A 23,427-nucleotide genomic window follows, 5' to 3' on the forward strand; every position below is an offset into this window, starting at 1 on the left:
GGGCAGCTCCATCCGCCTGAACTTTCCGTTTGTGTCCCCTGAGGACGTTGCCACTTCAATTGCATGATTTGTCTACCTTTCCTAAACACCTACTTTCATGTGGAGGCTTCTAGTTCATATAACTCAGAACCATCACTGTCATGATCATCACCGGAAAATAATTTAGAAAAAAAAAAAAACTTACGCGAAGAAAACCCCTCTCTGGGTGGGTGACAGTATTGACCCTTTCCCTCGGGCAGGCTTAATTTGTTACATTCTGTCTCTATCCCTAAAGCCAGTAAGAGGTGGCGGTTATCCTTTTGCCTCCTCTACTTACAGCAAACCTCAGTTTAGGGTTTAGATCATGATAAGCAGAAGCGAATTTTAAGTATCAGTTCATGTTCCGACTCTACCTCAGGTTTTACACTTCTTTTTTTGCCTGGTTTTTTTTTTTTCTTCTTTTTTTAATTTGAAAGTCTCATAACACTGGCGGCTTTTCTTTTTTTTTTTTTTTTTAATTTCTATTTTTGGCACGCGCAGGCTTCGGGAGTGAAGCCGGGTCTCCCGCATGGCCCGCGCGATTCTACCACCGAGCGAATCCCCGCACTGGTAGGTTTTATGCTAAGAGGAGAGCCCGAGCTCTGCTTGCTCCACGCAGGCCGGTGTCGTCACCCAACCTTCAGATTTTTTTTTTTTTTTTTTTTTTTTGGTTTTCAAACATTCAAGTCACATTTCCTGCGCGCAGAGAGGACAATGGAGAGCTTTCTTCCTCGGGAGCTTACATTCAGGAAAAGATATTTTAAATCCCCAGCTCACCGCGCCTGCGTGGCCGGGCGAATCCGGATTTCCCGCGTCTTCGTGTCTTTCCACGTGCGTCCAGGGGACGCTCACGCTCGCTTCCCTCTTCCCAGGTGGACACCACCCTGTCGCAGTTTACGGACCCCAACGTGTACCTGTGGGACGCGCGCCGCAGCCAGCCGCTGGTCCGCGTGGCCGGCGCGGTGGCCCCGACGCGGCCGGCGTCGTGCGCGGACCTGGCGGCGCTGCGGCCCCAGGTGGCCCTGCTCCGCGACCTGCGCGTCTCGCACTTCCACTTCGCCCTGGACTGGGCGCTGCTCCTGCCGCTGGGCGACCGCGGCCCGGCGAACCGCACGGTGCTGCGCTTCTACCGCTGCCTGGCCGGCGAGCTCGTGCGCGCCAACGTCACGCCCGTGGTGGCCCTGTGGCAGCCGGGGGCCCCGCGCCAGGGGCTGCCGCGCGCGCTGGCGGCGCAGGGCGCCTGGGAGAACCCGCGCACGGCGCTGGCCTTCGCCGACTACGCGCGCCTCTGCTTCCACGAGCTCGGGCCCCTGGTGCGCCTGTGGATCACCGTCAGCCGGCCGCCCACGCGCGCCCTGAGCTTCGGCGCCGCCCACACCCTGCTGCGCGCGCACGCGCTGGCCTGGCGCCTCTACGACCGGCACTTCCGGCGCGCGCAGGGCGGCCGCGTGTCCCTGGCGCTGCACGCCGACTGGGTGGAGCCCGCCTGCCCGCTGTCCGCGCGCGACGCCGAGGGCGCCGAGCGGGTGCTGCAGTTCGACGTGGGCTGGCTGGCCGAGCCCGTCTTCGGCTCCGGGGACTACCCCCGCGCCATGCGGGACTGGCTGAGCCAGAGGAACAACTTCCTGCTGCCCTACTTCACCGACGACGAGAAGAGGCTGGTCCGGGGCGCCTTCGACTTCCTGGCCGTGGCCCATGACACCACCATCCTCGTGGCCTGGGAGAAGGAGGACCCGGCCAAGTACAACGACTACCTGGAGGTGCAGGAGATGACCGACATCACGTGGCTCAGCTCCCCCGGGCAGGTGGCCGTGGTGCCCTGGGGCTTGCGCAAGGTCCTCGGCTGGCTGAAGGCCAGGTATGGGGACCTCCCCGTATACGTCCTGTCCAGCGGCATCGACGACGACCCGCTGGCCACGCAGGACGAGCTGCGGGGCTACTACATCCAGAGTTACGTCAACGAAGCGCTGAAAGGTGAGGGGCTGGCGCACCGACACCCCTATCCCTGCCAGGGCCCCCCCAGCCCAGGGTGTGGCGCTGGCCGTCCCCTGCCCCGCCGGAGGCGGCTTCCCAGGGATGCAGGAGCTTAGCGCAGAGCGCAGGGCCAGAAGTCCCCGGCGCCCACCTGGAATCTTCCGAGATGGGACCACCTTTGTCCTTTGTCTCATCTGCTGCGGCGCCTGAGTTTCCAACCCAAGCACAGTCGGGGCCAAGATTAAAGGCTGTGGGACCGACTTGATTTGTCTTGACGTTTGCCGGTTTGTCTTGCATAAATAAGCCTTTCCTTGCTGCTGCCTCCCGTTTAGCCGAAGTTAGAGTCCCTGGTCTGGAGCATCTCCCTGGAGCTCCGAGGGGATGTGAAGGCCAGGCGTTGTGTGCGGACTGGCCTCGTAACCCTTCTCCTGTCCTTTGTGTCTGTTGTCTTGTTTTGTGTCTGTCTGTCTGTTGTTTCAGCCTACCTATTGGATGGCATCAATCTCCGTGGATACTTTGTTTATTCGCTCAGCGATCGCACAGCCCCCAAGTTTGGCCTCTATGGTTATGCTGCAAACCAGTTTGTGCCCAAACCGTCCGTGACTCGTTACAGGGAAATTATCGACAACAATGGTTTCCCCGCTCCGGGAAGTCCCGGCCGATTCTGTCCGCAAGAAGTTGGCGCGTGCACCAAGTGCAGCTTTTTTCACAACCGGAAGTCTTTACTGGTTTTCATAGCTTTTCTATTGCTTGCTTTTGTTATTTCCCTCTCCCTTATTTTTTACTATTCGAAGAAAGGTAGAAGCAGCTACAGATAGTTCCGAACGTTCCCTTGCTCTGTTGTTTTGAACCAGTTATGCACACACATTGACTGTTGACCGTTTGCACTTCTCGGGGTTGTGAAACTGTGGACTTCAGGCATCTGACCTTCAGACCACCTTGTGTGGCACACAACAGAGGCTCCGAAATGGGTGTGCGTGGCTGTAAAATACTGAATAACGCAAACACTGACTGGAATTGTTCTGTTCGGGTGATGAAAAATGGAATGCGTTTTTCCTTCTGGAATGCAAAAGGCAAAAATTTCATCGACAGGAAATAAGACCCTTAGGAGTATTTTTATCGGTGCCCGTCTGTAAATTGAGTGTTTTTTTGTGAAGTAACAATTGCAAGTGTTAGGATGGAAGTTAAGCCCCACGTAAGCGTCTCGGAACTGCTCCACGCGCCAGCCCCTGCCGAGCCACCTTTCCCAGGAGCACGAAGATGGCAGCACGGAGAAGGGTGGCCTGGGGCACTGGTTGGAAGGATTCTTTTGAAAGCAGCGTTTTTTTCTCAACTGCTGCTTCTTGTTCATTTACGTATCTGGTAGATGGTAAACTCTGCAGAGCGAATCTCAGTACATCGTCTTACGTGACTTCTGAGGGGGGCTCTGTGGGGACGGGCGCATGGGGGACAGTCACTGAATGTTTGTTGAGAATAAACATGAGGTGCTGGGCCCCTGGGGAGCCGGGTCTGAAATGCCATTTGCTGTGGTAGTTCTAGGAGGAGGCGGGGAGAGAAAAGTGCCTTTCCGAGCAAAATTATGAGTAATTTAACTAAAAATCCTGATATTTTGGAGCAGATCTGGGGATGGGAGACTGTTCCTGAGTGAATATGAATGGAATGATAACCCAACCTGTGGTGAGGGACTCTACTTTTGATTGTGTCGTGATTTCTTTGACTCTCTAGTTTCCTAAATTCTCGGCAGGTTCGAAGCAGTCTGGTTCACATCACTAGAAGATTTGTTTTTGTGCTCGCCAAAGCCCGTTTCCTATTTTTGCTGCTACTTCTGTGGAATTGGCTTTGAACTAGTTTTTTTTCTTTCTTTTTTTTAACTTTTACACTGAAATCTGCTACAGAGTCTAGAAAGAGCTAATTTGGTGTTATCCTTTAGTGCCCCTTAAACAAGTCTTGCTGATTTTCTGTTGCACTGCAATTGGGCTTGATCTTAACATTTGTTTTATAAATAAGCCAATAACATATCAGGAAGCTATGTGACGACTGACCTCACCGGCACAGGGTTGTAGTGTACGAAAAAACACTGTACTATATTTTATATCATCTGTAGAGGGAATGAGTTTTTCCATGAAAGATAAGCTTTTTGGTGGTGGTCTTTTTAAAATTGTACTTGTTAAAATAGGAAACTACAAAATCAATAGCTGATTTTATGTATATATTTTTCTGGTTATAAGAGTAATATATGTTCATTATTAAAAATTTTAAAATAGAGAAACTATATATAAAGAAACCATATGTAAGGAAAAAAATAAGGGCTGTGGAAAACCACAGAAACTATAAAGATGAAAATCTAGAATCCAAAGGTAGCCACTCTTACCAATTTCTACATGTTTACTTTTAGTCAGATTATGGTGTATGTATCTAGCTTCATTAATTATTCTGATTGGCGTTTTCTTTCTCATTTGTGTGTGAAAGCATGATTTTTAATAGTTGTATAGTATTCCACTAAATGAATTTGTCACAACTTATTTAACCATTCCTATCAGTTGGACTAGTTTCTTATTGTTAATTACCGTTAAATAATGAACATTGTTAAAAATTATTGTCTTGGTGCAGTGTTTCCTTTAACCCTGAGCGCACAGAGGCGTGAACCTGCTGCTTGGTGAAGGATTGCAGTGACTCTGCCTTCTTTCCTGGACCCTGAGTGGCCTCCGGCCACATTTCTTCTGAGCTGGCCGAGCTGCATGGAGCAGGAGGGTGGAGGGGAGGAGGCATCTCTGACCGCAGGAGGTCAGAGGCAGGGGGTGGGGAGGGGCCCAGGCTGTCCCTTAGGGATCCTCTCTGATGCCGTGAGAGCCGAGGAGAGAGAAAGCCCAAAGGGCAAAACGGGGAGCCCCAGCCACTGAGCTGCTGGGCTGGGGTGTTGGCAGTGCCTCGTGCCACCTCGGGGTCCCCGCTGAGCTGCCGGGAGGCCCCTGGGCACAGGAGGGAGCGGGAACTGGCGCAGGGCCCTTCTGTCCTCCCTGAGGCTTGTCTGTCGTGACTTGTGGGACTGGAAGCAGGGCGCTCATGCTGGACGTGGCTGCCCTTGCTGCCCCCTGGGGCCTGCCATGGTGCTGCACCCTGCCCTCTGGCTCGAGATGCAGAGCCAAGGTGACCCTTGTATGTAACCCCGGTTCAGTCTGCCTCTGGAAGGGTGGTTTCCAGATTCAGTAGTGTCCCTTTTCATTTTAAGTTTGCCTTCCAGTAACAACCATTAGGTCCTACAAACGCCCTGGAAGTGTCCCTTGTATTATTTATGGTAGTGCCGTCAAAAGAGCTAAAGGGCAAGCCATGGATTTAACTTGAAAAGTGAAAAGACACAGATGAAATAAATTTTAGTCATATATTTCATTTTCCTGATATATCCAAAATATTATCATTTCAGCATATACTTTTGGAGGCACTGTATTTACTAATGCTGCTGGAATGCAATATACCAGAAAAGGGTTGGCTTTTAAAAAGGGAATCTATTAAATTACGAGTTTACAGTTCTAAGGCCATAAAAAAATGTCCAAACTAAGGCACCCAGGAAATATACCTCAAGGAAGGCCAGTGGGTCTGGAGCACCTCTGTCGTGCCTGGGAAGGCACATGGCTGGCATCTGCTGGGCCTTTGGCCTCTGGTTTTCACAGAGCTTCCCCTGGGGTGTTTCTTTCTGCATCTCCCAAGTTTCTCTTTTGTATTGGCTCTGAAGCTTTTTCCAAAATGCCTCCTTCTTAAAATCCTCAACAGGCAGATTAAGACCCACCTTGAAAGCGTGGAGACATCTCCATGGAAGCAATCAGAAAGACCCCCCCCAACAGTGAGTTAGGATTAAAGGACATGGCTTTTCTTGGGTACATAACAGTTTCAGAGCGGCACAGGCACTAAGTGGTAGAAATCTGGTGTGTTTCCCGCGTTCAGCGCATCTCGATTGGGTCAACCACATTTGCAGGGCTCAGTGGCCATGTGTGGCTGCGGCCACAGTGTTGGGTGGTGAAGGGCCAGAACCCGAAAGAAACACTTTCTCTGCCCAAGCATAATTAAGAAATCCAAGATATTTTAAAAAGTTAGAAGAATAAATTTCTTTCAAGAGTCTTTTAAGCTCTATACTCTACAGCAACAATTGGCACGGGAATTTACATCTTCATTAAAACATGTATTTGTGAAACATCTATGTGGAAGGAAGAATTCTGTCCACCTGGTTCTGGATGCTGTTTTAATTTGGGTCAAAGTAAACTTTTTATTTTTATAGATTCCACAAACAGTGTTCAGTCTAATTCATAATGCCCTTTCCTGAATTACTAGAGTAATTACGTTGTTCCGTAGCATCTCCATTAATATTTAATGTCAAACGATGCTTTCTGTGCAGGAAGGGAAGTTAAATGCTGGTTTGGATGCTGCATCCAGCACCCGTGGCGGAGGGATCTTTCGGCGGGGAAAGCAGAGGCCACGTCTGGTTTGTGTTTTTCTAGTGTCTGACCCCTCAGGGCCTTATACATAATATATACAACGTGTATATATATATATATAGCACAATACTGCTCAATAAATGCAGATTAACTGAATAAATGTAAGCGTGAATGACGAGTGAACGATGAGAATTCCCTCGCTGGCGTCACCTCTGCCCAGACACGGCTGCATGGGCCGACGGTCCGGCACCAGGAGTGGGTCTGTGTCTTAGAAGCTGCACAGCCCAGCCTCGCGACTCAGAGGAGGAGGTGAGTGTGTGTGCGTTAGCTTTGTGACCTGTCTTTCCAGGTAGCAGGGCAGTAACACAATTGTCCGAAATAAGCACCTCTAGCCTAATTGTTACCCAAGAGTGTGTTAACTTTTTTCTAGAATATTCCTCATCCCTCATTGTTCGCCACCCCCCTATCCCCAGCAGCTCATTTTTCTGTTTACAAGAACTTTTCAAGGGTTCAGGTCTCTGTTCTGCAGATAAAAACAGGGAACTTGCCTTCTAGAATGAACCTCTTTGTGTCGTCACCAAATACTTATATTTTCCTAGAATGCATAGATTTTTTTTTGCCCCGAACCATTAATATTTTCCATTTTTATTCCTTCAATTAAATGTTGTTGAAGGGAGTTTTCTTTGTTGCTGAGCATTCTCTGGACCATTTCTGTCTCCCACATTTGTGGTCAGTGTCCCCTATTTGATGTCAGGGGAACGAGGCTGGGGAAAACGGGAGGGTGAAGGGCAGAAAATGTCACTAGTGACTGTCTAAGGACACAAGCTGTGAGGAATCCGTCCCACAGTGGGACTGCCTCACACACCAGGACACACTCGGTGACTCGTCTCCAAACCCTGTTTTTAACCCCATTAGTTAAAGAAGGAAAACAATTTCAACTTCCATCTTCGCCTAGTCAGAAAAGTGCAGGAAAAGACATCCAGCCCATGGAGCGGAGCTGGATGACCACGTCAGGCCTGAGAGCCGGCCGGTGGCCTGGAGCCTGGGACCTGGGCCGGGCGTGGGGCTGGGGGCAGCTCGGCGTCCTCTGCAGGTGCTGAGCTGGGGCAGCTTCAGGCCCGGGAAGGCGGCTTCGAGGGGATGCCACTAGCAGGGCCCTCCACCCTGGCTGTGCGGTGCAGTCACTGAGGAGTCTTAAAAACTGCTGGGGCCTGAGTCCACCCCAGGGACTCTGGTCTGTTGGGTCTGGGGTGTGACCCTGGGGCCCTTCCGTGGCTCCAGTGTCCCCGGGTGGCCTGCCGGCCTCTACCCGTGAGCCTCTCCCCTGAACCCTGCAGCTCGGGGTGGCAGCGGGTGTCCCTGCCCCTGCTCCCTGGGGTTCCCCATCTTCGTTGGCTTTGCAGCTCTGCCCCCGCCCTTGTCACCGGTTCTATATGCAAAACCTCCGAGTGGCTCCTCTTTTCCCTGCACAGGCCTGCCAGGCCTACTGCGGCTGGCAGTGGGGAGCGAGATGCCGGGGGGCCCCGGGCACAGGAGCTGCTCAGCCCCGGCGGGGCAGCAGGAGACGGGCAGTGGGGGGGACACGGGTCTGGCATAGAAGTTCCCGGGTAGCAGGTCACGCTCACAGCTTATAATGCCTATTGAGGAGGAAATCACTTTTTTACTGGACACCCATCTATTGGTATGTAGGGTTCGTTAACCAACCTTAATTAACATTTCGGTTCGCACCAGCAAAATCCATGAAACCAGAATGTGATTTTGGTCTGTGAATTCTCTATTCCTTTCTACCTAACTCTGAGTTGGCTTGTGCTTCAGCTTCATGGCCAGACATGAGGTGGTTTTAAAAACCCTCATCACATTCAAAAAGCCCACAAACCTTCAACACCCCCTGCCGTCTGTGTTGTGTGAGGGAAGGAGGCCTGGGGCTGGTGTCACTGGCAGTCCTGTCACTGGACGCGGCTGCCGGGGCCCCAGGACAGCCGTGGGCAGGTGGCTGCGGGCTCTGACACGCGGGGCCTGTGGGCAGGTGGGCCCAGGCTCCTCGCAGCGCTGCCTCCCGAGCTCCCCTGCAGCCAGTCAGCCCACCGGGCTCTCCCGGAGCCCCTGACTCAGTTTCCCCTTTCTGCTCCTTCACAGACCCCTTTAGAGAGCAGAGCAAGTATTCCCTGCAGCTCATATCCCAAATTAATATTAAAGCTTGCCTTTGTGTCTTCTTAGGAAGGTCAGGGGATTGGAGAGTAAAAGCAAACATTTATCAAGCCCTATCTTTCTGTGTATTTCATTTTTTATTAGAGAAGCTGTGGGTTTACAGATCATGCACAAAGCACAGGACTCCCACACAGCAGCCTGCCACCAGCATTGTATTGCTGTGGGAAATTTGTTGCAATTCATGATAACATTTTTTTTGTGTGATTCTACTATTTTTATTTATTTATTTATTTTATTTTATTTTTTACATGGGCAAGCACCAGGAATTGAACCCAGTCCTCTGGCATTTCAGGCAAGCGTTCTTGCCTGCTGAGCCACCGTGGCCCGCCCTCTACTATTTTTTTTTTTTAATTTTACAGGCCATTTTTTTTAATTAATTAAAGAAAAAAAGAAATTAACACAACATTTAGAAATCATTCCATTCTACATATGCAATCAGTAATTCTTAACATCATCACATAGATGCATGATCATCATTTCTTAGTACATTTGCATCGATTTAGGAAAAGAACTAGCAAAACAACAGAAAAACATATAGAATGTTAATATAGAGAAAAAATAAAAATAATAATAAAAAAAGACACAAACAAACAAACAAAAAACTATAGCTCAGATGCAGCTTCTATTTTTAACGGTAGTTAGAATTGATAAAAGATGGTTAAAGTACTATGGTAACTATGTCCATGGTTTACGTAGGGGGTGTTTTCCCCGTATTGCCAACCTGTTATTATTATTTTCATGCATGTCTCTGTTTTATTACTCATCTATCCATACGCTGGATAAAGGGGTGTCAGTCACGAGGTTTTTACAATTACACGGTCACACGATAAAAGCTCTATGGTTATACGATCATTATCAAAAGTCGAGCCCTATCGTTTTGTTTTGCTTTGTTTTAGGCTGATGCTATATCTTACTCTAAAGACACAATGAACAGACTTAAGCAGAAAGATTTTAAATGGGAACAGGATGAAATAAACCAAAATAGCCCGTATGCCTGTACTTCAAAGTGCCCTAAACACATACCAACAGCAAAGGATTCTCTCTGCTATGTTTACCTTGAAATTTCCTGTGAACTCTATTAATAATTAAAACTCTTTAAGATGATTTGAGAAAGTTTAGATGGCAGTTGGTAAACTACGTTCATCTGAGAACTGCACAATACAGAATTCTCCATTTGGTGATCACAGACTAATTTACCTTTGGTATTTTCACCATTTCTGGTTAAGACCCTTATGACACTGTACATGTTTTACTGTTAGAACAATCATGAACTATTTGCCTTCAAATGTCATTTAAATTCATTAGTGTGTAAGTTCTTCAGTGTTCAAGCTGAAAAATATTTGATACCGAGGGCACTTTCAGTTTCTCAGTGGTGCTGAGCTGGTCACAGCAGCCACAAAACTTTGTCGAAAAAAAAACCTTGAAAGGAACAATTTATGAACAGTCAAGGGGTTAGCTGAATACAATGTGAAATATGTTCTTGATTAAAAACAGGACTGTACCCCCAAGTTTCTTTTTATAATTCTATTGTAGTTTTTAAAGTATGAAGTCTGAGTTCTTTTAATTCTGATACATATATGTGTGATCATTTTCTTACTCACTTGGCTGACAGGTTCCAAGCAGAGGGCCTCTCCTTTCTACCCTGGAGATCTCTGTGCCTCGAACACCCTCTTCTCCCAATGAGGTGAGAGGCCCCACTGTACAGCAGTGTGCGCTAATTCTATCATGACATCATTGTATTGTGTTTTTTTTTGCCCGGGCAGGCACTGGGAATTGAACCTGGATCTATGGCACGGCAGGCAGAAATTCTGCCACTGAGCCACTGCTGCACTGCCCCACTGCATTTTAATTACCTGCTCATTAGCCCCCATGAAGCCGGCAGCTCCTTGAGTGCTGGGACTGTCCTGTCACCCTGCCTTGAGAAATGCCGGGCATACAGCAGCACCAGCTTATTAGCTAAATGAGCAGTTAATACTTCTAATCAATTGCTATAAGTACATTTATCCATAATTAATCATTAGTCTCCAAATATCCTAAAATAGTCTGTAATCTGATTCAAATTTAAAATTATAACAAGGCTTTGTGTTAAATCATTTCTTAAAGTTACAGCTTTGAGGCAGTTTAGTATAAAAAGTTGGTAATCATATACATAAACTAACATGAACTGAAAATTTTCATCCTATATTTACTTCATCTTTTAGCTTGACCTTCTGGAAAATCTTTAGCCCCACTGATTTTGGCTGCTAATTAAGGAGATCCTGCCTGGCCTGGGTGATTTGAGAGCATCTCTTACTTTTCCTTTATTGGCAGTCAGGCTGACACCTAGAATGAATGCTGCTTCCCTTCTTGTCATTTTGGGCTCAAACCCACTTCTGTAACAGCCACCACTGAGGGCAGATTTTGGAAGACTTTGAAAAATGTGTTTTACTTGAGGCTCCATATGCTTCATGGCTTGCAAAACCTACCAGCCTACAAATCCTGCAGCCGCAATGGTCAACTGCTACCACTGACCTGGCCTGCGAGTCCCCAACAGGTGCTGATTTTTGTGGGCTGCTAGGGGGGCAGGGGGGCTGGTGGAGCAGGGGCTGGAGTCCGCACGAACTCGGCCCATTTGCCCTGCCTGCAGCAGGAGCTCAGCTCATTGCAGCCTGCGGGCCGCCACTCACGCACGCCTCGGCCCAACCCCTATCTTTTTGTTGTTGTTGTTTGTTTGTTTGTTATGCACGGGCAGCACCGGGAATCCAACCCGGGTCCCGGCATGGCAGGCGAGAACTCTGCCACTGAGCCACCATCGCATTGCCCCCTATCTTTTTTTTTTTTTTTTTTTTTTTTTTTTTTTAAAGGAAAGACAGAGAGAAGGAAGGAAGGATAGAAGGAAGGAAGGAAGGAAGAAAGGGAAACATCTTTAAACATTTTCCTGCTTTATTGCATTCCGTTTCTCCGTTTTTGTTACATGGGCTGGGGCCGGGAATCGAACCGAGGTCCTCCGGCATAGCAGGCAAGCACTTTGCCCGCTGAGCCACCGCGGCCCGCCCCCTATCTTTTTTAAATGCAATTTTATTGAGATATATTCTCATACCATATAATCAACTGAAGTGCACAATCAATGGTTCAGTGTCATTGTATAGTTGTGCATTCATCACCATCGATTTCTGAACTTTTTCTTTACCCCCAAAACAATAAGAATAAGGATAAAAATAAAAATAAAAGTTAAAAAGAACACCCAAACATCCCATCTTCCCCCATTCCCCCATTATTTATTTATTTTTACTCATCTGTCCATGTGCTGGACAAAGGGACTGTCAGTCACAAGGGTTCACAATCACTTGGTCACGCTGTGAAAGCCCTGCAGTTATTCGGTTGTCTTCAGGCATCGGGGCTACTGGCTTGCAGGTGAACAGTTTCAGGCATTTCCCTCTAGTTGCTCTAATACACCTAAAACTGAAAAGGGACATTCTGTGATGCATAAGGATAACCTCCAGAATGGCCTCTCGACTTTCGAAATCTCTCAACCACTGAAACTTTATTTTCCTTCATTTCTCTTCCCCCTGGTGATCAATAAGTCTTTCTCATGAGGAAGGACCAGGCTCATGGTGATATCCCACACTGAGGGGAGGGCAGTGAGTTTTACTTGTGGAGTTAAGCCTATCTTTAAAGGTATGCTGTTATCCCCACTTTACAGATGGGGAAACCTGAGGCTTACAGAGGTTAATCATATACTAAAAGCCCACAGTACGAAAATGGAGATGGAATTGGGGACATGAACAGGCAGGAATGCTTCAGAACTTGTACTCTTCATTGTTCAGTGGACTGAATTTATATGCATTATTTTCTCAAATGGCTGAGTGAGTCCAGTGCTATCCTATGCCTAAGATAATAACTCCTGGAGAAAATCAGGAGCCCAGAAAGACCCAGAAACTAATTTAGGTCATTAGTGACTATTTAGAGTTATATTCACACTGCTTTCCTAGAAAATGTAGCCAACTGATTTGCAAGGAAAAGAGAGACAATTGCTGACTTAGCTGCACAAGCCGTCTACCATTTCTAGGAGGAAAGAGGATAAATGACAGATTTATGAGACAAATTCCTTGCTAGATTGGTCATAAAAGTGCACTAAACACTCCACTCCAAAGCACTAGTGGCTGAGAAACAGGAAACACTCCTGCTGTGTGCCTCGACTCCGGCAACCTGGGCTGTCCCATGGAGCCTGGGTTGAGAAGGGTCTGGCACTTGGTTTAATTTCTTCTGTCACTGTCTTGAAATTCTTCGTAATTTTATCTTTGAACCTGTGTTTTGTGAAGTCTGAGGGGACATGACGCACAACAGCAGAGACAGGACACTGGTGACCGTGTCCATATGGGGATGGTTGTGGTCGTGTAACAGCCCATGGCCACAGCGGGAAACCCACCCAATGGGAAACCCATCCAGTGGGAAACCTATCCAGTGGGAAGCCTTCCCAGTGGGAAACCTACCCAATGGGAAGTCCACTCAGTGGGAAACCATCCAGTGGGAAGCCCATCCAGCCGGAAACCCATCCAGTGGGAAACCCATCCAGTGGGAAACCCATCCAGTGGGAAACCTATCCAGTGGGAAGGCCGCCCAGTGGGAAGCCCATCCAGTGGGAAGCCCGCCCAGTGGGAAGCCTGCCCAGTGGGAAACCATCCAGTGGGAAGCCCATCCAGTGGGAAACCCATCCAGTGGGAAACCTATCCAGTGGGAAACCTATCCAGTGGGAAACCCATCCAGTGGGAAACCCATCCAGTGGGAAGCCCGCCCAGTGGGAAACCATCCAGTGGGAAACCCATCCAGTGGGAAACCTATCCAGTGGGAAGCCTGCCCAGTGGGAAACCATCCAGTGGGAAACCATCCAGTGGGAAACCCATCCAGCGGGAAACCCACCCAATGGGAAACCCATCCAGTGGGAAACCCATCCAGTGGGAAGCCCGCCCAGTGGGAAACCATCCAGTGGGAAACCCATCCAGTGGGAAACCCATCCAGTGGGAAACCCACCCAATGGGAAACCCATCCAGTGGGAAGCCCGCCCAGTGGGAAACCCATCCAGTGGGAAGCCCGCCCAGTGGGAAACCTACCCAATGGGAAGTCCACTCAGTGGGAAACCATCCAGTGGGAAACCCATCCAGTGGGAAACCCATCCAGTGGGAAGCCCGCCCAGTGGGAAACCATCCAGTGGGAAACCCATCCAGTGGGAAACCCATCCAGTGGGAAACCCACCCAATGGGAAACCCATCCAGTGGGAAGCCCGCCCAGTGGGAAACCCATCCAGTGGGAAGCCTGCCCAGTGGGAAACCTACCCAATGGGAAGTCCTCTCAGTGGGAAACCCATCCAGTGGGAAACCTACCCAATGGGAAGTCCACTCAGTGGGAAACCATCCAGTGGGAAGCCCATCCAGTGGGAAGGCCGCCCAGTGGGAAGCCCACCCAGCTCCCATGTGCACACCTCAGATCAGTACAGAGCAGCGTGGGGTCTGCAGGGCTCGCCAGGCCCCGAGCCAGGTCCAGATGGTGTGGTGGTGGCAGTAGTAGCAGCAGAATTGGCAACAGTTGCTCCACGAGTTACAGAAAATGTCAGAGGAAGCATAAAAAGACATTATACAACTTTGCATTGAAATTAACCTCAGACTTACAAGAAGCTGATTTGTGTAAATAGTTAAATCTTTTTAGAAAATCGTTTTGCAAGGATCATCGTCACCAGTGTGTACTAGGCATACATCACAAATTTGTCCAAATGTTGTCATGGCCTATAAAATACTCTTAACAGATCCAGTAACTATTGCATAAACAAAAAGATCCTTCTTGAGATGAAAATTTATCAAAAATTATTTGCAATCTTGTATTTGCCAAAAGTGACTGATGCCATTTTCAGTTATATTAATCAAAAATAGGGTTGCTAAAAGTATAGATTATGATGTTCTAATAAAAGTGAGCCAAAAAATCTTATGATAAATCCAGATATCACACTATTATTATTATTTACTGTATTATATAAAATTGTGATACAAAAGTGTTTTTTTTTGCATCTGCAAGTTTGTGTTGTTACTCATGTATCACTATTACTCCATTATGTTTTATAAGTAATAAAATATTTTTAATGGAAAAAGCTTTATATTTTAGTATCTTTAATGGATTTTTTTTCCTTCTTTTTGAACAAGGGACCTGCATTTTCATTTTTCAAATTATGTAGCTGGCTCTGCTCCCAGGAGAAGGACATTATATCAACCACAGGAAAAACAGAAGGTACATTTCTTCTATGAAGCATCCAAGCTTCCTTTTTTCTCTTTTTCTTGGCATGGGCAAAATCGCTGTGCAAACCTGCGAGAACTCCAGTGGAAGGCTGGAGAAAGCGATTTCAACTCAGTGCCCTGAGTCAGGGTTCCTACGTGCTGCTGAGTCTGAACCTCAGGGCCAGCACACCAGGGCATGCTGCTGGGGGAGCTGGGGTGGGGGTGGGAGGGGCGGGGAGTGAGAGGGCACCATCCCTAGAGCGTCCTTTACTGGGGGCCCAGCTGGGCGCAGGGAGGAGGGCACACAGGTGTGTAACACCTGGCCATGCAGTGACCATGCCCAGACAGCATCACGGAGTCCAGTGAGTCCTCCTGGCATCTCCTCTCCTGCAGTGGGGAAGGGCTGGGCGGGAGGAGAAGGAGTGGGAGTTGTCTGTCCCTAATGTGCTCCCAGCTCATTATTTCTTTTTAGAGATTGAAGATCTTGCCATTCTCTTAATGATATCAGAGGTATTATTATTTAACCAATTTCTTTTTTAAAAGCCATATACATTTAACATTTTCTATTTCCATTGATTATTTTGATGTTTTTATTTTTATTTTTAGGGAAGGAAGGAGGGAAGAAAAAGAGAAATAGAGAAAGAGAGGAAAGAAGGGAGAAAGGAAGGAGAGAAGAAGGGGGAAGGAGAGAGGGTAGTGTGGGCTGAGAGCGCCATATTCCCCATCTATCCCCAAAATCTTGCCTTGACTTTCCGTCTGGGAGTGATCACTTCTTGGCCTTTTATTCAGAGTAACTTACTTGGCTTGCCTAACCTTGACATTGTCATCTTTACCCCACTCATAATACTGAGATTAGATAGCTCTGTCCTTCCGTGTCAGCTCATTTCAGTGAGTGCTGTGTCCTCCAGTACTCAGCCACGTTGTCATGTGCTTTAGGACTTCATCTCATCTTCCTGCTGCATCACAGTCCATCGTGCGTACACACCCCGTCTTGTTAATCCACTCATCTGTTGATGGGTACTTGGACTGTTTCCATCTTTTAGCAATAGTGAAAAGTGCCGCTCTGAACATCAGTGTGCAAATGTCCATTTGTATCACTTCTTTCATCTCTTCTGAGTATTTACCAAGTCGTGGTGTTACCAGGTCCTATGGCAACTCGATGTTTAGTTTTTTGAGGAACCGCCAAAGTGTCTTCCACAGTGGCTGTACCATTACACGTTCCCAGCAGCAGTGAATAAGTGTTTCAATTTCTCCACATCCTCTCCAACATTTGTAGCTTGCTTAATGGCAGCCATTCTTACAGGTGTGAGGTGCTATTTTATTATAGTTTTAATTTGCATTTCCCTTGTAGCTAAAGATGAGCACTCTTCATGTGCTTTTTAGCCATGTGTATTTGCTCTTCAGAAAAATGTCTAGTTGTATCTTTTGCCCATTTTATAATTGGGTTCTTTATTCTTTTGCTGTTGAATTGTATAATTTCTTCATGTACATGGGTATCAAACCTTTATCTGATGTATGGTTTCCAATTATTTTTTCCCATTGAGTTGGCTGCCTCTTCACCTTTTTGATAAAATCCTTTGAGATACAGAAGATTTTGATTCTGAGGAACTCCAATTTATGTATTCTTTTGTTCGTTGCTTGTGCTTTGGGTGTAAAGTACAGGAAACTATCTCTTATTACTAGGTCTTGAAGATGTTTCCCTATGTTTTCTTCCAGGAATTTTATAGTATTAGCTCTTATATTTAGGTCTTTAATCCATTTTGAATTAATTTGTGTATAAGGTGGGTCCTCTTTCATTTTTTTGAGTATTGCTATCCACTTTCCCCAAGCCCAATTATTGAAAAGTCTATTCTGCCCAATTCAATAGATTTGGGAGACTTATTGAGAATCGACTGATCATAAATTTGGTGGTCAATCTCCACACTCTCAATTCACTTCCATTGATCAATACTTCTCTTTGAGCCAATGCCATGCTGTTTTGACAACTATGGCTTTGTAATTAGCTTTAAAGTCAGGAAGTGTTAATCCTCCTTTCCTCCTATGCTGCTCTCCTTTTTTAAGACTATCTTTGGCTATTTGAGGTTTCTTTCCTTTCCAAATTAATTTGATACTAGCATTGCCAAGTGTTCAAAAAAGGCTGTTGGAATTTTGACTGATATTGCACCGAATGTATAGATCTGTTTAGGCAGGATTGACATCTTAACAACATTCAACCTTCCTATCCATGAGCATGGAATATCTTTCATCTTCCTTAATTTCTTTAAACAATGCTTTGTAGTTTTGTGTGTACAGTGCTTTTACTTCCCTGGTTAAGCTTATTCCTAAATACCTGATTCTTTTAGTGGCTATTTTGAATGAAGTTTTTTTTTTTTTTTTAATTGCCTCCATGTTTAAGTCATTATTTGTTTATAGAAACATTTCTGATTTTTGTGCATTTATCTTGTATTCTGCCACCATACTAAATTTATTAACTTGAGTAGCTTTGTCATGGATTTCTCAGGATTTTCCAAATATAGGATTATGTCGTCTATGAATAATCAAAGTTTTATTGCTTCCTTACCTATTTGGATGTCTTTTATTTCTTTCTCCTGCCTAATCACTCTAGCTAGGACTTCCATTACAATGTTGAACAGTAGTGGTGACAATGGGCATCCTTGTCTCATTCCTGATCTTAAGGGGAATGCTTTCAATCTCTCACCATTGAGAATGATGCTGGCTGTGGGTTTTTCATATATACCCTTTATGATGTTGAGGAAGTTTCCTATAATTCCTGCCTTTTATACTGTTTTCACCAGAAAAGGATGCTGAATTTTGTCAGAAGCTTTTTTAGCATCAATCAATATGATCACATGATTTTTACTGTTGAATTTGCTTATATGCTGTATTACATTAACTGATTTTCTTATGTTGAACCATCCTTGCATTCCTGGTATAACCCCACTTGGTCTTGGTGTATAATTCTTTTAATGTATCATTGGATTAAATTTGCTAGAATTTTATTGAGAATTTTTGCATTTATGTTCACTAGGGAAATTGATCTGCAGTTTTCCTTTCTTGTAATGTCTCTATCTGGTTTTGGTATTAAAGTGATATTAGCTTCATAAAATGAGTTAAGTAATGATCCTTTTTCCTCAATTTTTTGAAAGAGTTTTAGCAGAATCGGTGTTCATTTTGGAATGTGATGCCTTCCAACCCTGAACTTTTCTTTGTAGGAAGATTTTTGATAATTAGTTGAATCTCTTCACTTGTAATTGGTTTAAGATCTATTTCTTCTTGAGATGGTGTTGGTAACTCATATGTCTCTAGAAATTTGTCCATTTCATCTAAATTATCTAGTTTGTTGTTGTATAGTTGTTCATAGTATCTTCTTATGATTTTTTAAATTTCATCAGAATCCATAGTAATAATTCCCTTCTCATTCTAATTTTGTTTATTTGCACCCTCTCTTTTTTTTTTCTTAGTCAATCCAACTAGGGGTCCAACAATTTTACTGATTTTCTCAAATAGCCAACTTTTAGTTTTGTTGTTTCTTTCAAAATTTTTTTTGTTCTCCAGTTCATTTATTTCTACATTAAGCTTTGTTATTTCTCTTCTGTTTGCTTTGGGGTTAGCTTACTGTTCTTTCTCTAGTTCCTCCAGGTGAGCAGTTAGGTCCTCTATTTTGCTCGTTTTTCTTTTTTAATGTAGGCATTTACGGTATTTCCCTTTCATCAGTGCCTTTGCCACATCTCACAAGTTCTGATATGTTGTATTTTCATTTTCATTTGTCTCCAGATATTTGCCAATTTCTCTAAGATCAACTGATCCACTGATTGTTTAAAAGTATGTCGCTTAATCTCCATATATTTGCAAAAGCTCTTGTTCTTTGGTGATTGTTGATTTCCAATTTAATTCTGATGTGGTCAGAGAAAGTGTTTTGAATAATTTCAATCTTACTAAATTCATAAAGACCTGATTTATGTCCCAGCATATGATCTATCCTGGAGAATGTTCCATGAGCACCAGAGAAGAATCTATATACTGGTATTTTAGGGTGTAATGATCTATTTATATATATCAGCTAGGTCTAATTCATTTATCACATTGTTTAAATTCTCTGTTTCCTTATTGATTCTCTGTCTGGTTGTTCTAGCGATAGAGGAGAGTGGTGTATTGACGTCTCCTACTATTAGTGTTGAAATATCAATTGCGCCCTTGAATTTAGCCAGTATTTGCTTCATGTACTTTGGAGCTCCTTGATTGGGAGCATAAACATTTTTGACTATTATTTTTCTTGGTGAATTGTACTTCTTATTAATATATAATGTCCTTTCTTGTCTCTTATGACATGTTTATGCTTAAAGTCAATTTTATCTGAGATTAATGTAGCTACCCCTGCTTTGTTTTGGTTAGAGCTTGCATAAAATGCCCTTTTCCATCCTTTCACTTTCAATCTATTTATATCCTTAGGACTAAGTTGGGTCTTCTAAGCAGCACACAGATGGATCACATTTTAAAATCTATTCTGCCAATCTGCATATTTTAATTGGTGGGTTTAGTCCATTAACATTCAGAGTTATTACTGTAAAGTTCTTGAATCTACTATCTTATCATTTAGTATATATTATCAGATCTTTATATTCCTTTCCCTCCCTTATGATCCCTTGTCACCCTTACTGCTACTCCTCAATTCTGAGCTCTCCTCCAGACCTCCCTCTCTGGTCTTTCTTTTTTTTCCTTCAGTTGACAAAACTCCTTTAATGTTTCTTACAGGGCAAGTCTCCTGTGGGCAAATTCTCTTAATCTTGTTAGTGAAAATTTTAATCACTCCCTCAATTTTGAAGGACCATTTAGCAGTATAAATAATTCTTGGCTGGAAATCACTGTCATTCAGAATCTCAAATACATCATACTAGTGCCTTCTCACATCCATGGTGGCTGTTGAGTAGTCTGAGCTCAGTCTTATGTGGTTTCCTTGACAAATAGTGAGTCACTTTTCCCTTGATGCTTTCATGACTTTTCACTTCTCTTCAATAGTTGACATTCTGGTCAGTATGTGTCTTGGAAGAGGCCTGTTTGGATTCTTTCTATTTGGCATTCATTGGACTTCTTTGCTTTGCATATTTATGTCTTTTATTAGTGTTGGGACGTTTTCTCCCATTATATCTTCAACTAGCCTTCCTATCCTTTTACTCTTCTCCTTCTGGGACACAAATAATTCTTATCCTGTGTGCTTCATGTTACCTATCTTTTCCCTGAGATCTAGCTCCATTTTTTCCATCTTTCTTGCCATCCTTTCTTTTATGTGTTTAGTTCAATTGTCCTATTTTCTAATTTGCTCTTTCTTCTACCTCTTCAAATCTGCTGTTGTGTGCCTTTAGTATACTTTTAATTTGGTCCATAGCACCTGTTATCTCTGCAAGATCTGCTATTTTTCTATTTATTTTGGAAAGGAATGATACACCAAGTGCAAAAGGTGCTTTCAATGCACATCTAAGTACAAAACCATAGATGTGTGAAGAAAATTAACTTACAAAATAACCTTTAAAAATTTAGGTGCCCCATATGCAACAGAAAATCACAAAGCACGTGAAAACTCCTGCAGCTATGGCCCAGTCAAATGAGCTTATTAAATCACCAGACGGGACACAGAATCTGCAAAAACTAATCAAGGATTCACAGCAACATAAAAGATATTTAAAAGACACTGGAAGAGCATAAAGAAGAATTTGAAAGAATAAATAGAAAAATTGCAGATCCCCTGGCCATTTTTAAAACAGCTTTAGTGAGATAGAATTCACCCATTTGAAGTTAGCAGTTCAATGGTTAGTATATTCAGAGTTGTGCAGCCATCACCACGATCAATTTTAGGACATTTCCCTCACCCCAAAACGCACCCCCCATGTCCCTTAGCTGTTATCCCCAACCTGCCATAGGCAACCGTCGCTAGTGTCCCTCTGTCTCTATGAGTTTGCCTATTTCGGACATTTCAAGTAAATGGAGTCATATACTATGTGCCGTTTTGTGTATGGCTTCTTTCACTTAGCATCAGGTTTTCCAGATTCATCACATTGTAGCATGTGTCAGTATTTCACTCCTTTTTACTGCTGAACAATATTCCCTTGCATAAGTGGTGTTCCACATTTTATGTACGCATTATTCAGTGGATGGGCATTTAGGTTGTTTCCACTTCTTACTGTTGCGAATGCTGTGAACATTTGCACACAGGTTTCTGTGTGGACGTGTGTTTTCATTTCTCTTGGATTTATACCTAGGACGGACTTGAGGTGCATGTCATGACCATGTTTGTCCTTCTGAGGAATGGCTAGACACATTCCCAAGTGGCTGTGCCGTTTCACATTCCCGCTGGCCGTGTGGGACGGTTCTGGTTTCTCCACGTCTCCCCAACACTTGTCATCTGCCCTTCTGATCGCAGTTGCCCTAGTGGGTGTGAAGTGGCATCTCATTGTGGCTTTGGTTTGCATCTCCCTGGTGATTAGTGATGTTGGGCATATGTCATGTGCTCATTGCCATTTGCACATCTTTGGAGAAATGTCTATTCCGGTCCTTTGGCCAGAGGTTGTTCTCCTTTTAGAAGTGGAATCCACTGGAAAGCTTGCTGGGAAGCTCCATGAGTGCCTTCTCTGTTACGGAGACTTCTGTAGTTGGACATAGACGTCCACTCCTTAGGAGATCCACTCAGCCGACTCTGGCCGGGGCCTTCTCGCAGCCCAGCCCAGCTTCCTGACCTCCACTCTGCACCATTTATTCCAGCACCGTTCGTCAAGGGGAGCCGGGAGCAAGTGTCAGATGGTCTGGATTTCTGTGTCCCAGCTGGGGGGTTCGGGAGAGTCTCCTTCCTTCCTGTGCTCGATGTAGTCTAGAGGATGGAGACCATGATGATGGCTCCTGACACTGCTGTGGGGGCTGGTGCACAGCTACACGGGAAGGGGGAGGCAGCTGTAAATGCAGCCAGAAGCAAGCTCCGCGGACAGGGCGGGCGCTCGGCCCGTGGAGGGAAGCTGGCCTGCGGACGGGGCTTCTGCCGACGCCAGGCGACGTGGGCGGAGGAAGAGGAGCAGCGCAGCCCGGAGCCCCCAGGGGCTTCCCGAGCCTCCCGCTCCCAGGCTGAAGCTGCGGGGCCCCAGGGTCCCCGGGTTCCCCCGGCCGCCGCCCTCATTCGGCCCCAGCTTTCCCGGGAACGTGCTCTGCAGTGGCCTGCTGGCCGCCGGCCCGGCTCTCCCCCCGCCCAGCATCCCGGGCGTCCTCTTGGCCCCGGCCCGGCTGGGCCCCGTGTCCTGCGTCCGCGGTCGGCCTCGTGTGCCCCGCGCCGGGCCCTGCCCGGGCGGGCCGCTCCCCTCTCCTGGCCCCGCGCAGGAGCCCGAGGTGTCCCGTCCTCTCGGAGGAGGCAGGGCGCCCCTCGGCCGTCCCGCCCCGTGACGCGGCTGGTCTGCAGGCCCTTCCCAGCCGGCGAGCGCGTCCTGCCTCGGGAGCGGCCGGGTCCGGCCTGCGGGACGCAGCGAGGGCGTCCGGGGTGGCCGGGAGGCTGGGCCAGCCGTGCGGCCTCTGCCACGCGGGCCACGCGGCCCGTGACGCGCCTGCTGTTCACCTGGAGCCGCGGCCGATGTTTTCTGGGCGGCGACACCCGCGCCGGGCTCGTACGGGACCTTCCAACGGCCCAGAAGAGATGTGCCGCCTTCGCCATTCCGGGTTTCTTCAACCCTGGTCACTGCAGGCGCGAAGCACCGGCCCCACCGAGCTTTCTTCCCTCGCGCTCCCAGCGGGCAGCTCCGGCGGAGCCCGGGTGGGTGCCTGCTCCCCGCTCGTGCCTGCTCCCCACATGTGCTGCACCCCGGTTGTGCCTGCTCCCCACTCGTGCCTGCTCCCCCCTTGTGCTGCACCCCGGTTGTGTCTGCACCCCACTTGTGCCTGCTCTTCAGAGGACATATTTAATTTCAGATGGCTGGAATCCTTCACTTCTCCCAAACCATCGTGACCTGCCTGCACATCCCCAGGGAGGTGGCACGGCTGCGCAGCTTCAATAGGGCCGCCCGTTTCCTTGTTCCTTTTCCCTGTGGAGGGTACAGCAGCAGGAAACTGGGGGCCTCGCGGGAGCCAAACTCTAGGGCCTTGATTTCCTGCCCAGTGACCCCTAGCCTGGTGCCCCTTCACACAGCGTCTTTGACTTTTGTCCTTTGGGGTGTGGCCCATCGTCCCCTGTTGTCAGGCAGCCCCACGGCAGGGCCTCCTCTCCACATGGGTACTTCCCTGGGGACCCCTCTGCAAGGGGTCCCTGCACCTGTGGAGACCCCATGCCACCTGGAAGCCCCTCCCACAAGGCTAGATGGGTGCAAAACCCCTGAAAACCAAAGGCATCGGGGTGTCCTGGGGGAGAAGGATGGGATTTGGGCAGCGTCAAGGTGGTGAAAGGGCAGCTGGATGTGGGAGGGGGGTGCGGTGGGGGAAGCTGCATGCAGAAGCCGGGCCGAGCCCTGATGGCCCAGGAGGACGCCCCCTTCCCGTCCAGAGGTGCCCACGGGGGAGGTGGGCCAGACCAGCTCTTGTCCTCCTAGCACAGA

At 46.9% G+C, this 23,427-nt stretch overlaps 1 protein-coding gene and 1 pseudogene across 1 annotated transcript in view; one reads left to right on the forward strand and one right to left on the reverse strand.

The window, feature by feature from the left end:
- KL (klotho) overlaps positions 1-4,562 on the forward strand; it is a 43,937-nt gene extending 39,375 nt beyond the window's left edge. Inside the window, exons 4-5 of the mRNA XM_077159009.1 lie at positions 891-1,992; positions 2,473-4,562. Of these exons, the coding sequence (XP_077015124.1) occupies positions 891-1,992; positions 2,473-2,810 (1,440 nt within the window). The 3' untranslated portion in view covers positions 2,811-4,562. The remainder of the gene's footprint in view (positions 1-890; positions 1,993-2,472) is intronic.
- A 6,255-nt stretch (positions 4,563-10,817) lies between these two features.
- LOC143679649 (mitochondrial import inner membrane translocase subunit TIM14 pseudogene) lies at positions 10,818-11,091 on the reverse strand (annotated as a pseudogene).
- Positions 11,092-23,427: the final 12,336 nt, after the last annotated feature.

This window comes from Tamandua tetradactyla, chromosome 4, assembly GCF_023851605.1.
Source record: "Tamandua tetradactyla isolate mTamTet1 chromosome 4, mTamTet1.pri, whole genome shotgun sequence".
NCBI lineage: Eukaryota > Metazoa > Chordata > Mammalia > Pilosa > Myrmecophagidae > Tamandua > Tamandua tetradactyla.